This window comes from Typopeltis vanoorti, chromosome 26, assembly GCF_054136105.1.
Source record: "Typopeltis vanoorti isolate ZY-2024b chromosome 26, IOZ_Tvanoo_1.0, whole genome shotgun sequence".
Lineage (NCBI taxonomy): Eukaryota > Metazoa > Arthropoda > Arachnida > Uropygi > Thelyphonidae > Typopeltis > Typopeltis vanoorti.
The window spans coordinates 10466185-10483080 of NC_143574.1; the positions used below are offsets into that span (position 1 = coordinate 10466185).

The 16896-nt window shown below is 36.2% G+C and overlaps 1 protein-coding gene across 2 annotated transcripts in view; it reads left to right on the top strand.

Annotated features, from left to right (window-relative positions):
- Positions 1 to 2589: 2589 nt before the first annotated feature.
- LOC150092319 (oxysterol-binding protein-related protein 11-like) overlaps positions 2590 to 16896 on the top strand; it is a 375890-nt gene continuing 361583 nt past the window's right edge. The window contains exon 1 of one of the 2 annotated variants that reach the window (XM_090415181.1): positions 2590 to 2692. Coding sequence is in view for 1 of the 2 variants with exons in the window: in XM_090415180.1 (XP_090271306.1) it covers positions 2678 to 2692 (15 nt within the window). In the remaining variant the exon portion in view is untranslated. The remainder of the gene's footprint in view (positions 2693 to 16896) is intronic. The other variant, XM_090415180.1, reaches the window with a different exon arrangement.

Below are 16896 nucleotides of genomic sequence, written 5' to 3' on the forward strand. Positions count from 1 at the left end.
GAATTGTTAAATAAAAACACAATAATGTAGGCATAATTACCGCAAAGGAGAAAAAGTCACAAAACAGAAAAATGTCCCTACAAAATAACCAATTATATTTACCAATGCGATCCACTGGTCGAGTGTCCAGCAAGTCAGCAAATCTTTCCTTTCGTTCAGCATATTAATATTATCGAATTGCAACTGATGGGAATTCTGTGTTTCTGTGGATTCGTTACAGACCTCTTTCTCTTTAGACTTCAACTACACACAAACTGTCATTGCAAACTCGATTTGTATTATCACTGTCATCCGAGCTATTTCTCCATTTAAAGAACATACCAATGTAATTAACCATAGTTGAAATACCATGCTTACTAATATAACTCGCACCCCTGATTTTGCTTTTCGAAAAAAGAAATTAAAAAGTTCCACATATACTTCGCACATGAAAGAAATCTTAAACACATTCACGTTGTGGCAATAGTAACTTGGTCCCATGGTAAACAACATGCCCTCCCCAATAGCCACTATACTGCAGAGGCAATAAAAACAAGTGCTTTTATTATGCCAGTGAATAAGGTATGAGCAGTCTGTGTAATATATTTCTCAACAAATATTGCAATTAGAGACAACTGGGATAAAAATTACACTAATTAATGAATCACTTGTCCCCTCATACAGAAACTATGCTGTATTGACTCAAGCAAAACCATATGTTGCACCCAGCAAACACAGTATCTAACTAACTAAAAACTATTGTTATTAATTAGATGTATGTGGGTTCGCCTGCCGGAAGCACAATAAAATTCAACCGAATAAGTTAAAATTCGTAAACGTGCTAAAACTAAGAATATATATATATAGTGAATGTTGTTATGGCAGTTTCGCATATTATGGAATTCGGTTGAAGAGAGTTAGTATTTTAACTCAATTGTTGGCTTGCTTTTATCTTTCAGTCGCGTGATCTTTTGTTAATACCGCACCAATCATGTACACGTCTTAATAACCTGCCATTGCTGTCTGTTTCGCTTTAGGCTTAATTACCATAAAGGGAGAAAAGTCACAAAACAGAAAAATGTTCCGGGTAAGTGCATAAAAAAGTACTGGGGCCAGATCCTCGAAAGCCTGGACCTGGAAATTTAATTTAACTACTGGGTTGCTCCCATCAAAGTAAAACAGAGAGAAAAAACAGTGATATTGCTGGACTTTGCAAAGGCATTTGATAAGATTTCCCATGGAACTCTGCTGCATAAATTAGAGCAAATGGGTATGGTTCTGAAGCTGGTGATTTGGATTAGAGGATGGCTGGTGGATAGATACCAAAGAGTGGTTTATGGAGGGGCTGAGTCCAGGAGAAGGCAAGTGATTAGTGGTGTACCTCAAGCTCAGTGCTTGGTCCTCTATTGTTTAATTTGTACATCAATGATAATGGGAATACTTTGAAAGGAAATATCCACTTGTTTGCTGATGATGCCAAATTAGGAAAAGCGATAGTCGATTCAGATGACATAGATATCTTGCAGGATGACTTAAATAGGCTGACGGTATGCTAAGGTAAATGGCTGTCAGTTTAATGTGGCTAAGTGTAAGATGATGCACTTCAGGAGAATGAGATCACATGCTGTTTACTATATTAACGGAACTGAATTGCAAGAAGTTGATGAGGCAAGGGACTTGTGAGTTATTGTGGACAGAGAACTTAAGTTTAAAGGGCATATTGCAAAGATTGCCAAAACATCACATCAAATTACATGGTTGTTGAACAACTTCCTTATCCGTGCTTGTTAAATCAGGGATAAGGAAGTTATTGTTCTACTTTGTAAGACATTAATAAGACCGCATTTGGACTATTGTGCACAGATCTGGTCACCTGGATTTATTGGCGATGAAGAAATATTGGAGAGGATTCAGAAGCGAGTTACAAAGATTGTTGCAGGTCTGTCAGGTGTTCCCTACGAGGATAGATTGAAGATCTGCGGGCTCCAAAAACTAGCTGATAGACGTAGGAGAGGAGACATGATAGAAGCATATAAATTATTAAAGGAATTTTACAGAATTGATACTGATTACATTTTTAAGACCAGTGCAGGAAGGGAGAGAATGAGGGACCATCCCTGGAGATTATGTAAGAGTGTGCTTAGCAAGGGTGTTAAGACTAGAATTTTTACTTGGAGGGTTGTGAAAGGGTGGAATGCGTTGTTAGAGGTGGTTGTGAATGCTTCATCTGTGAATGAATTTAACAAGTATGATAAGTATTGTGTAAAGAATGGTTAGTTTGTCAGTGTAGGGGCTCCCGCAATGAGTCTTTTGACTTTATGGAGACGCCATAATAATAATAATAATAATAATAATAATAATAATAATAATAATAATAATAATAATAATAATAATAATAATAATAAGATAATGCAGGGTTATGGCGAATCTTATTAACGACGGAAATTTTTCTCGACAGAACTAGAAAGAAAACAAAGAGTGAAAACGGATAATCCGGAATAACAAGTAATTGAATGCAATCACAATTCTATTTCTTATCGCAAAAAATCATTGGAAATTTGCATTTGAATTTTTGGACATAGGGTGGCGTTGTAGTCTTCAGAATATGGTTAAATTCCATGTTCCATTGTAGCAGACGATATGGTTACATTTGTCAATGGAGTGTCTGAGATAACAGAATAAGAAGCTAATATCAATTATGATGATAGGAAGGGTGGGTATTATTGTTTATTATCTATCTTAATAGAAAGATTAAAATAAAATGTTATTAAAGCGATATTACAAAAACCAGTGTTGTAGATTTTATTTGATTTTATTTTTAAAATATCAACAGACTTCTCTATTAGATTAATCATGCCATTTAACAAATTAGGAATACGAAATGCCTAATAATAATTGAAGTAAACTGGATTAATGAAACAAATGTTAAATATTTTATATTTCACATGTAAAAGCTCTAACAGTTAACGATCTAAGATTGCTTATATCCACTACTAGTAATAGCAGCTATACATATTCTGAAATATGTAAAAGTGAGAACTGCTCTCTTGCACAGCTTCCAGGGGGGGGGGGATGATCCAGTGTTCTGCCGTTTAAAAAATCTTCCGCCTATTGAATTGGTGAATACCTAATGGCATCAATTTGTCTTTTATCTGCTAAATTTTGCATATTACATGCCCTAGTCTATCCTCATTGCCAATGCTTTACAGTACTGATGTAACTCTTATTACCTACATTTGTATTCGCTCCAAATTTCTTTACCTTAAATCCCAGTGATCATATCTGAGCATAATGTTCTAGATTGTTATAATCAGGATTTATACCATGGAACCACTACATCTTTCTCAGCATTGCAGAAAGTCTCTGAATTGCTTTCATTGTAGCTATCTTTGAAGTAATCTTCATCCCATAAACTCAAGAAAATTGACCCTAGAACTTAACTTTCAGACAGTAAACATAGGATTAGGGACCATGAGATGACAACATCTGTCAGTTGCCTCTTTTCACTGATGCTATGTATAATTAGTGATAGTCTTGGGCCAGCTATTGCTCCCTCAGTCTCCCAAAGTTAGAGGGCTAAAATGGCTTCACCTATTCCCTATATGGAAATAAAAGGCATTAGCAGATTTTTTTTTTAACTTACTAATTTCCCCAAAATTTTAGCCACAGAAGAAATACAAACTGATGTGTAGTTTGAAGGCTCCAGTTTACTGCCACCTTGGCACTGTCTGCCACTCCTTAAGCAGCTCGCTCTTTCAGTTTCAGAACTTTTATTAAATAGCCAGTAGCTCCTTAGTACAGTCTCTTAAAATGTATAACAAAATATCATCTGATCTCCACTCTTGCTTCTAGAATTAGTACTCTAACTGTAATGGAGCTCAAAATCATATTTTCCTGGAGCTAATGTAAAGAATGTCAGTGATGCTGTAAGGATGCAGAGAGTTAAGGTGAAAGAGATGTATCTTTTGGCTAGTACAAATGATTTAGCAGGTGCAAGTATGATATTCAAGAAGACATGAAAGAGTTACTAGTGCACGTGAAAAAGAGTGAGAAAATAAAAGTTGTCAGTCTGTTGCTCCGGTATGATAGAAGTGAGCTGAGATGCAGAGTTATCATGAATGAGTCATTGTGCAGGAGGAATGGTGTGGAGTTTGTGGATTTGTGGAGTAAGTTTGATTGAAGGAAGCATTTATATAAGGTCCCCACTTGCATCTAAAGATTTCATGTCAGGAGTCTTGAGAAAGTGTTCAGTGACAGTTCAGAACTGCTAAGTTGGAAAAACTAGAATGTTTAGGGGATAAGCAGGTGAACGTGGGTCCCTGCAACCTAGACGTTAGTGAGTGGATAGTGATCACATAATGCAAAATGTAGCACCCCAGGTTAACTGTAGTTAGCTAAATAACACAAAGTGTAAGGGAAGTTGTGGGATGCAGGGGCTAATGCAGTTTATGTATACGAATGCCAGAAGGATTCAAAATAAGGTTGAGGAATTTTTGGCATTGGTTAGCACAACTTGGCCAAAATTTATAGCATTAGTGAGAAATGGTTGACTGAGGATAATATGGTCATAGGAATAGAATGCAAGGGATATAGTGTCTTCAGAGAGGATAGGAGGAACAGGATGGGTGAAGTAGTTTTGCAAATGATAGTAGAGGAATTAAAGTCAAAAAGAAAAGTATATCAGGAGGACAGGGATTCAGAGGGGCAGTTCATTTGAAACTGTCTGGTGTGAACTAGAGGACAACAGGGCTAAATATGAAGGGATATATGTAGAATTACAAAACAAGTGATTATGGCAAGCTGAGACAGCTTTCAGCAGAGCAGTGACATAAGAAAATGGAGAGAGAGAGATGTGTTCGATGCATGAGAGGTGGTCACAGGATATGTGAAGAAATTGGTGTCTGAATGTATACCTAGTCAGAAGGATAATTCAGGGTAGGAGTTAGATGGATGACTAGATTAAGCAAGAGTTGCATACAGAGAAAAGGTTGTGGAGTGATTATAAAAAAAAAGTGATCAGAATGCGCATGAGCAGTATAAGGTGCAGTTAAGAAGGGTGTCTGGTATGGTAAGGAAAGCCAAAGCTAATTATGAGAAAATGCTAGCTGACAAGGCCAAAAGAAACCCTGAGTTCTTTTGCTATATGGCAGGTAAAAGGAGGATGACTATGGAAGGATGACTGAACAGAATCAGATAGTTCAATTACTGAGTGAGTTTTGCAGGGATGTACCATCTAGTTGGGAACATTGCAATGCCAGATGTGACATTGATTGATAGGAGAATAGAGGCTAAAGAAATGGAGGTGCTTAAAATATTGCAGAACTAAATACGAACTCAGCCATGGAATCAGATGGCATATCGGCCTGTGTATTACAAGAAGGTGCAAGAGTTCCTCTGATCAAGCTGTTTAATTTAAACTTCAGTAGTGGAAAGATGCCAAGATGGAGTGGAAGGAGGAAAAAATAGTCCAAGGGCTTAAAACAGGCTTCAATACAAAAGTAGCAAATTATAGGCCAGTCAGCATCTTAGCAGTGGTGGTTAAGGTATTCGAGAAATTGATGAAACACAGAATTCAGAACTGGATGGATAGGAATATGATACTCGTTGAGGCATTTGTTAAGCCATTGTTAAGCCTGTAGGTTTAACAATTAGCTGATAGATGAAAAAGAGGAGACATGATAGAAGCATTTAAGTTATTAACCCCCCCCTCCCCTACTGACCAGGACGTATATATTTGTCCAGATAAATCTGGATATGACTGTAACACCTATTGAATAACATGGATAAGAAGTGGAAGTTGGTCTCACTATTTCATCCACCTTGGCCGGTAGAGAGGTTAAAGGGGTTTTATAATACATTATATTGGATTTATTGGACCATGGTTTAGATAAAACATATATACATAATTGTCGACAAGTTTCGCCAGCTGGGGTCTGTCTGGCTTTATCAAGACGGGAAAGGTTGTACTAACATTAAATGCTAACAAAAGAATGCAGTAATGACTTAAAAAAAACAGTTAAACAAATTGAAGAGCACGCGTGACATCAAAACCATAAAGCGTGGAGACTTAGTCAATGTTATTAAACCACGTTTTATAATTTTCTCATAATTGAGTTCTGCTAAACATAATGAATTAAGTCTTTCCAAATGTCTTTTAATATTATGCCTTGGTTTCTGTTGAGGTTGTCTCTTGACCATAGTACTACTGCAGCTTCTTTTAAGGTTCTACATCTGTAATTCTCTACAATGTATGGCATCGAGCCACTGTCCCAATCTATGGAATGGTTTGAAATTGAAAAATGATGTGCTAATCCTGAGGTGTCTGTTCTGTTATTATTTACATCACCGACATGTTCCTTCTTTCGGATTTCTAAGCTTCGTGAAGTTTGGCCTATGTAAGTCAGTCCAGACGAACACGGTATGCTGTAAACTCCTGCGTATTTGTAGAAAACAATGCTGTCCTTAGGAGATCTTAATAAGTGCCGTGTAGTTAAAATAGGTTTAAAAGCAACTCTGATGTTAAAAGGCTTCATGATTCTTGCTATTTTGATGGAGACTAAGCCTGCATAGTATGACAATGGACGATACGTACTGTGTCGCTAGAGGTTGTTGCTGGGAGTTGTTTCTATAGAGGATCTTTTTAATTATATTTTGTGGATAACCATTTTTTGATAGATTTTTTGATATAAGTGAGAGCACAGCAAGTACATATTTTTCCTCTATGATGATATTTTTTGCTCTGTTTTTTAGCATATGTATGATGCTAAGTTTCTGTGCATAATGATGATTAGATGTAAAATGAAGATAACATCCAGTGTCTGTAGATTTGCGATGGATTGTAAGCTTGATTTGTCCATTATCTTCTTTTTTAACTAGAAAGAAAGAAGGAACATGTCGGTGATGTAAATAATAACAGAACAGACATCTCAGGATTAGCACATCATTTCTCAAATTCAAACCATTCCATAGATTGGGACAACAGCTCGATGCCATACATTGAAGAAGATTACAGATGTAGAACCTTTAAAGAAGCTGCAGTATTACTACGGACAGGAGACAACCTCAACAAAACCAAGGCATAATATTAAAAGACATTTGGAAAAACTTAATTAATTCATTATGTTTAGCAGAACTCAATTATACAAAAAATTATAAAACGCAGTTTAATAACAATGACTAAGTCTCCATGCTTTATGCTTTTGATGTCACACTTGCTCTTCAATTTGTTTAACTGTTTTTTAAGTCGTTACTGCATTCTTTTGTTGGCATTTAATGTTAATATAACCTTTCCTGTCTTGATAAAGCCAGACATACCCCAGCTGGCGAAACTTGTCGATGGTTATGTACATATGTTTTATCTAAACCATGGTCCAATAAATCCAATATAATGTATCATATTTAGTGAAAAGGACCAAGTATTAACTATCAAAATGAACAATTAAAGGGGTTTTATTAGATTGATACTGAAGATTTTTTTCCGTACGTGACAAGAAGAGAGGGAACAAGGGTCGCCAGTGTAAATTGTATGAGTGTGGTTAGCAAGGGTGTTACAACTAGATTTTTTGTTTGGAGGGTAGTGAATAGAATGGGTTGCTGGAGGTGGTTGTGGGTGCTCCATCAGTGGATGAGTTTAAGGAGATGTATAATAGGTATTGTTTGAATGATGGCTGGTGTGTGAATAAGTGGATTTCCTGCGATGAGTCTTCTGACTTCATGGAGATTACTGTACGATAATAATAAATATATCCACTTCATTTCTGTTCCTTCAATCCTTCCTGTGCCTCTAAGAATGAAACCTACTTCTCTAGGAATAAATACCTTATTAAAGTGATCATTAAACTGCTTGCTATTTCTTATACATTGACCACTTAATCACTTATTCTCTTAAAGGTCATTTGGCCATACTCATTTTTCCTTCTACTGACCACATAGTAAAATAATGCCTTTTGAATTTCCTGAAATCCTAATGCTCTTCTTCTCTTATTCTGATTTTTTCCACCTTTTATGTAACCTCTTTTCATTTGCAATTTTTGTTAAGTTTTAAAAGAGGTATACCGTGAGTAGACATATCGATACAAAATTAATAACGGAAAAAAAAAACTCACGTACAAAGATTATTTAGGTGGCGCTTTTTGGAATTGTCAGTTAGTGTTTAATCTGAGCTTAATATGTACTGAAGATGCCTGTGACACACAGGTGAAAATTATACTATTAAATAATCTTTGTACGTGAGTTTTTTCCATTATTAATTTTGTATCAATTTTTGTTAAATTTTCCTTATTATCCATTTTACCCCAAATCTCTTTCTTTCTTGAAGTACAGAATTTACTATTGTTGTTAAATATTATTGCATGTTATTGTCTCTAACTCTGTTATATGCTCCTTCCTTGTAATTCCATATAAACTCTCTTCTCTTTTTGGATGACTATTTACCCCTTTTCCAAGGTCATAACATTGTGCTCACCAAGTGATGACAGTTGATGTTAGTATTACAAGTCTCTGTCACAAGAGGTCAAACACTCACAGACCACAGTAACTACCTTGTCTTGAATACCTTGTGTTGCAGCATTCATCTATGCAAATCTGTGAATAGTTTCCCTGTGATAGGCTCGTCTCACCAACCTATACAGCTGTCATACCATCCCCTCATCCTCTTATCCATCAAGCTCTGAAGACCATATTCTCTCAAACTGTTCTCATACTCACTATTCCAGAGTCCTCAGACAGTCGATTATTTTCCTCTGCTCTGTCTCTAATGTTTCTTTATTTGCCAATATAGCAAACTACAAAAATTAATTGGTGCCTCATACAGTGGAGCCATCATCTACTTATCTATACTACTGTAAGTGTTCTTGCATTGCAGCAGCACTTTTTTGGGGGGGGGGGTAACCCTTATAACTAAAGTTGTGAGGGTTAACATAGTAGAATTACTTGGTTAATGAAGCATCCACTGACAAGCAGACATAAGGAGGCTGTCATCCCTCTTTCCAAGGCTTTGATATGGCCACATCTGGATTACTCTGCACAGGTCTGGTCACCTGGGTTTATTGAAGAAGTTGTGGAGAGGATTCGGAGATGAGTTATCATGATGTGAGTAGTCTGTAGAATGTTTCTTATAGGGATAGATTGAGATTTTGTACTTTTCAGGTTGATTGATAGGTGAAAAAGAGAAGAAGATAACAGAAATGTAGGAAATGAGGGCAGGGACACAATTGTGGCTGGGTATTGTGCAAAGTATTATTAATCAAGGTGTCACTAGATTTTTCACTTGAAGAGTGATGTGAATGAACAGAACGAATGGTCAGATCTTCTGTGAGAGCCTTGTGAGTAGTTCAAGGAGAGGTATGATAATATTGTGTAAATTAAGTTAGTGTAAGCCTACTGTGATGAATGTTCAGACCAGTGGCTTTGTTAGAGCTTTTGCCGCCTGGGGCAGTCCCTGAATAAATAATAATGACGAAGAAGAAGATTGAGACTGAATGCATATCAGTATGCAGTATTTGAATGTTAAGTAATCTTGATATTAATAAACCTGTGAAAGTTGATCAGAAATAACTAATCAAGTTATATTTCGTATATTGAAAGAATATATAAAAGATGTACAATGCTTTGACTTGGTCATTCAGCAAGTCTTGTAAGAAGAAGAAATATTGAGTCAATGGAAGGAAGGGAAGGAGAAATCCAAAGCAGTGATGGGCAACTCTCTCAACTGTTATTTCATGGGTAGTGGTTAAGGGGTTGGTTATAGTTAGTATGTAAGACTGAATTAATGAAAATAGGATTTTCTATAAAGATCACCATCTGTTGGTTAAAGGGCATTTTTATTTTGCTAATCTGGTTAGGGTAAATACCACATAACAAATTGATTTGAATTTTTTTTTTTTTAAACATGCTCAAGTTCAAGCAAGACACATTCATTATCAGAGGCAGAAGGAATCCTAGATCCAATATACATAATTTATAATAAGATCAACCAAGAGCAAAAAAAACACTAGAAAAGCACCAACTCTATCCTTGATAAACAAGAGAAGATCATCTATGGAAATTGTGTAAAAGTGTGGTTAGCAAGGGTGTTAGGAATAATTTTTTTTTTTTTCTTGGAGGGTGGTTAAAGGTTGGAATGGGTTGCCAGTGGTGGTTGTGAGTGCTTCATCTGTGAATGAGTTCAGGGAGAGGTGTGATAGTTATTGTACGAATGATGGGTCTCCTGCAGTGAATTCTGACTTCATGGAGATGTTTGAATAATAATAATAATAATAATAATAATAATCTATGTTATATAATGCATGAGAAAGGCACTGATAAGTAGATGTTTCACATGGAGAATGAGGGAGGCATAGGATGACTTGATAGAGGATATGCAAATTCATAAATACCAAATGAGCTCAAATTGCAGTGTTGATAGCTACCATGTATTGGCATAGAAGTAGATTTTTTTTTTTTTGTTGTGGTTTCACTTGGTAACAAAGTAAATTATTCTTTACAAGAAATAATATTCTTGTTTAATCCTTTATCCAAGTGTAAGCAAACAAAGTTTGTGCAGGAAGTATCTTCATAACTAGACTACTTGTATATAGAGGCTGGTGATTTCACGCTAGTTGCCTTAGTATCCCATATTGCAAAGCACACTTGGCATTAAAGAAAGGGTAACTACCCAAATAGAGGTGTAAGCAGTGGCGTAGCTAGGGAGGTGCGGCAGGGACGGTCTGCCCCGGGCGGCACTTGGAACTTTTGCATTTAATTCTAAAATACATTCTCGAGAGCTCAGTTCCAAATATTGTAATACCACTGTAAATTTTCCTCACAATTGCTGCAAGTGTTGCTAGTTGTGAGAGGAGGTTTTCTAAATAAAATTGATTAAGAATTACCTACATTACTATAAAATAGACTTTGCCAATGTCATCATACTAGAAAAGCAAGAAAAATAACATTTTAAAATATTGAAATTAAAATTTTACTTCAAACATATACATAGTATTTTAATTTATTTTCCTATACGTCGTTTTGATTTTTTGTAGTATTTTTGGTGTGCATTGAGAGGGGCAGCAAACTCAGGGACCATCCTGGGTGGCAAAAGCTATAGCTACACCACTGGGTGTAAGGCCACGAAAGTTAGAATTGTCAAAGCTATGGTATTTCCATTAGTGATGTATGGATGTGAAAGCTGGATTGCTAAGAAGAAAGATAGAAAGCGAATTGATTCATTTGTATTATGGGTAAGGAGGAGACTATTAAAAATCTCATGGACTGTAAGAATGACCAATAAGGTTTTAGAGAATATAAAGACAGAATGTTCCTTGGAGGGATGATTGCTAAACAGAAGTTGATGTACTTTGGAAATGTTATATGATCTGATGAATCATTGGAAAAGGCAGTTATGGTGGGGAAGATTGAGGGAATGAGAAGAAGAGGAAGGCCACAAAAGAGTTGGATGGACAACATAAAAGAACTTACCAACTTGAATTTGCAATTACTGAAAGAAAGGAAGAAAGGACAAGAGGCTGAGTGGGATGGGAGAGCCTTTGTTCACAAGATCACCAAGAGTTGAAAACGAGTGGATGGCACATAATAACAACTACCCAGACTGGTTTGATCTTTATTGAAATGATATGAATTGTGCATTGATATTCAGTTGTTAATGCACAATTCATATCATGTTGTGCTTTGCATTATAGTATATTAAGGCAATTGTCTCTAGTCTTTATATGAAGTATCTTCACAGTCATGATGATTCTTTATGTGCAAACTTTATTTTCTTTTACATGGATAATAAAATAAACAACAATATTATATAGAAAAAGGGGGATATTAAAGATCCAACATTATTTCAAAGCCGAATGTTTGTAGACACTCTAAAAGTTGCATAAATTTGATCTGACAGCTTAGGAGAATGCATTCCTCAGCATTAGAGTTGCCTTAGTTTGGACTACTTAAAAGAACATACACTGCCCAAGCATCCATATGTTCACCATTTATTAGTGCATTTTATAAGGTTCACTAGCTCAACAGCTGTTTCGAACTGTTGGTTCTCTTCAGTGACTAGGAAGAAGAATACTTTAAGAGAGCAAAAACTCTCACTCAGTTATCAAGAAATCCAGCATCAGAGAAATATATTTTTCATAAACGAACTCTTGGTAGGTGCGTAAAGATAATTACTAAAAAGTACATATATGCACCAATCGAAAGTTCATTAAGAGTAATTACTTTGTTAAAAAAAGTAATTGCTTTTTACTAAAGGGTAAAACTAAAAGTAGAAGTAAAGAGTAAAAAAAAATATTAGTAGTAGTAGAGTAAAATTACTAAAACATAATTACTTTCATAGTTTCTACAAGATTCGGCTTTGAAATAATGTTGGATCTTTAATATCCACTTTTTTCTATGTAATTTACATTGCAGAAATGAAGCCATGTGACAAACTTTAGTAATTACATTTATGGATCGACCGAGAGTTCACTTAAGAAAAATGCATTTCTCTGACATTGGATTTCTTTAGTACTGAATTAGAGTTTTTGCTCTCTTAAGATTTCTGCCCTGAGGAGAGCCCTTGAGCCTTCCAGGGATGTTTTTCAGGATGGCTTTTATAAGGGATGCTTCAGTGAATGCTTTTCTGTTGGATATGAGCAGTTCTGCTAGATGGTAGGATGAACCTGTCATTGAGTAGAACCACTGCTGAGCAGTGAGTCAAATGATCCTTTGGTTCACTCAGTGAGTTTAGAGTGATCTGCAGGATTTCCTAGTTTCTGGAGAAGACCCTTGTACACTAGTCTCTGAAGAGAGCCAACCAGTTCAAAACAGCTGTCAGGCCAGTGAAACCTTATAAAATGCACTAATAAAAGGCATTCTTATAGATAAACTTATATGTTGGTTACACATTACTTTAAATTTTTCAGGAAATGACAATGTATACTAAAATATTAATTAAAAAATTTTAATCAATACCTTCCTATATTTCGGCAATGTTACATTGCCATCTGGGAACATAAAACTATGATATGTAATGCAGGCACTAACAACGAGCAAATGAGGCTGAAGAACAAGTGATGTTGGTCCTAGAGTCCTAAAGCTACCCCCTAGTGGGCTAAATTGGGTTGTCTTGTCTGTTGGGCTAATGTTCTTATGATGCAAGCTTTCCAAATTTGGGATAGTCTCATGCACCCAAATTTGTTGAGTTTTGGGAAGTTTTTTAGATCTGAGGCTGATTCCAGGAATAATCTTTCATACTTATATTTGTTGCAGTGTAGTAAAGTGGCTTTCTTCCAGCGTATTCTGTGGTGGGTGTCTAGTGCATTGTCAGCAAGTCCTGACTAGCTGTATTGATGAAACCAGATGTAGTCTTTGTGTTTGGATATCCTGATATTAGCTGTGTTGCCTGTTTGGTTGTAGTAGGACAGTTTACAACTGCAAGGGACCTGGTATACTCCAGGTAGGTCTAGGGCAGTGTTTCTCAAAGTGTGGTACTCGTACCCCCGGGGTACATGAAAGGTCTTCAGGGAGGTACATGGCAATTTTAGGCTATGTAGCATTAACGCATAGAATCATTACTATGAAAAAAATAATTAATTTAAATGTATATATATTTCCTAATAAATTATATATATTGAGGGGAAAAAAAATTAAATTATATTACGTATGAATTCTTCAACTCAAATTGCGAGTTACTAACGCTCTGATGTTCACATCGGAGCGATAGTAACTCGCTCCCTGCGGTAAACAACACGTCTTCTGCAACAACTACTATACTGCAGATGCATGAAAAACAATTAGTTTTATTATGTCCCTGAATAAGGTACAGAGACATTTGCAGGCTGTGTAATATATTTCTCAACAAATAGTGCAATTAGAGACAACTGGGATGAAAACGGCACTAACGAATCACATGTCCCATCCCACAAAAACTGCTATATAGACTTAAGCAAAACCATATGTTGCCATTGCACCATAAGGTTTTGTTTGACACCACAACCATCGTGCACTTGTTAAAACTAAGAAATATATAATAAATGTGTTTTGGATATTATGGAATTCATTTGAAGAGAATTAGCATTTCAACTTGATTGTTGAAATGAGAGCCAACTCAATTGTCTGCTTGCTTGCTTTTGTCTTCAGGTAGCGTGATCTTTTGTTAATACCGCACCAATCATATGTACATCTACATATCTGCTCTATCTCTACTGGCCTACCATTGCTGTCCATTTCATGCTCTGCTTTCACTTCTCATTAGTCATTTGTGAAGGATTGTTCACTACATATCTCAAGTCATGTAAATTACTGGTAATTTTTGCTTGAAATAATGGGAAAGAAGATGATGTTATTTGGGTAGATGACTTTGACGATGCACACAAGGAAATGGCTCTCAAGGCCGAAAGTAGTGATAGTGAATAGGAACTTCTTGGTAAGTCATACCCATTTTCAGTTTTTTTCTAAAAACTTTAGTTTCCGATAATCCCTGCATATATCTTACACCATGATTTTTTTGCTTTAAGTTTTGGGGAAAGATGCGAGTAATATTTGAGTAAATACGGTAATTTTTTTAGCTTTCAAGTGTAGCTCAGTAGAAGTGGCGTTTGCACTCTACTTGACCGCACGAAGAAAGGATTTGGTGGTTCAAATCTAGTCACCGACTAGAGGAAATTTTTCTAATCCTTTTTTCGACTGGTTCCTGAGTTAGTCGATCTCTGGCACGGGCTAGCGGGTCCCCCCCCCCCCCCCGTAAACTCTGGTTTTTCGTCCCGTAAACTCAAGAAAATCGACCATCAAACCCACACTATTTTCAGACATTAAAAAATATTGTATTAGGGTTAGGGACCACGAGATGGTGGCACTAGCTTGCTGCCTTCTTCACTGCGTACCGATGAGTCAGTGATAGCCTTGGGCCAGCTATCTCTCTGATTGGCTACCAGTGGAGATTGAACTGCCCGCTCAGTCTCCAAACATTAGATAGGGCAAACAGCCTTGCCTACTCCCTATACAGGAACAAATAGGCATTAGCTGATTTTTTAATATTTTTTTAAATTTTTTTTCAAATTCTTAAGTATCGATCATTGGTTAAAGACTGGATTTATAAAATGCACAAAAGAGAGCAATATAGCAGATACAAATAGCAGTAAGCAACAAGAAAACGTTGACATTGTATCCCTCTTTTTGATGACAAATTATTTAAATTAAATAAAAATTTATAGTATCTTTATAAATTTTGTTCTATTAAAAATAAATCATATTTTTTGTTTACATGTACATCTGAATTCAAATAAAATAGACATTTACAATGAAATATACTTTTTTATTTATTATTATTACTTTGATAAGGGAGTACTTGGAAATAATGAAAATTTTAAGAAGTGGTACACGGATATCTGAAGTTCGAGAAACACTGGTATAGGGGAAGTGGCTGGTCTTTTTGGGTAAGATAAACCTACTATTTGGTTGCATGGCTTGGATACACTCCACAACTTCTTAACACACTTAAACAATCAACATCCCAGAATCCATTAATCTTGGAGAAGGAAAACAACAGTCACCAGCAATCACTCTCCCCACAACAATATGGGATTATAAAAACCCTATATAACAGGGCTAAATTAATCTGTTCAGATAATGATGCCCTAACTACTGTACTTAACCATATCCTTAACACCTTCTTAGCCAAGCTGCAACCCCCAAAAAATATTAAAACCAGTTAAGCACCCTCTCCCTCTTTCTAAATCTATCACCATTCCATATATTTGGGGCACATCTGAAAAGCTAACAAAATTCCTAGAAAAACTATGACCTGACTACCTGTTACTGTTACAAACCATATAAGAAATTGGCATCCCTTATCCGCTCCCCCAAACACCAGCCACTTCTCCTAGACCTACCTGGAGTATACCAGATCCCTTGCAGTTGTAAACTGTCCTACTATGGCCAAACAGGCAGGACAGCTAATATCTAGATATCTGAACACAAAGACTACATCTGGTTCCACCAATACAACCACTCAGGACTTGCTGACCATGCACTAGATACCCACCACAGAATACGCTGGAAGAAAGCCACTTTACTGCACTGCAGCAAATATAAGTATGAAAGATTATTCCTGGAATCAGCCTCAGTTCTAAAAAAAAACCTTCCCAAATCTCAACAAATTTGGGTGCATGAGACTGCCCTAAATTTGGGAAGCTTGCATCCTAAGAACATCAGCCCAACATCCAAAACAACCAAATTTAGCCCGCTACTGGACTCTAGGACCAATGTCATTTGCCTTCTTTAGCGTCATTTGTTCGTTCTTAGTGCCTGCATGCACGTATCATAGTTTTATGTTCCCAGAAGATGGCAATGTAACATTGCAAAATATAGGAAGGGATTAAAGTTTTTTAATTAATATTTTAGTACTATGGGGACTATGCCTCCCTAGCGCCCATGACACTCAACCCCCGTGTTCCAGACTGGTAGGCCGGTTCTCCTTGAATTCTGATGACTCGAATTTTGAAGACTCGACACTCAGGGTAGCCCCTCAGTTTCAAAACGTGACATAAAAAGCTTATCATTTTATATATGTAGGGTAGATATGTTGTCATTTCCTGAAAAATTTAAAGTCATAATAAAAGGCAAACATACAGATGCTTAGGCACTGGTCATATTCTTTTAAGTAGTGCAAGTTAAGGCCAGTTCTCCAATGCTGAGGATTGTATTCCCATAAGCTATCGGGTCAAATTTATGAAACTTTCATAGTTACTACAAACATTTGGCTTTGAAATAATGTTGGATCTTTGATATCCACTTTTTCTATGTAATTGACATTGCAGAAATGAAGCCGTATGACGCTTTTTTATAATAAAGAACAATATAATTTCTTTTCAAGTATAATTTGCTTTGAAAACAAGTGAAAAATTTTGTTCAACTATCTCTAATCTAGAATATTTCAATAATAGAGTGAGA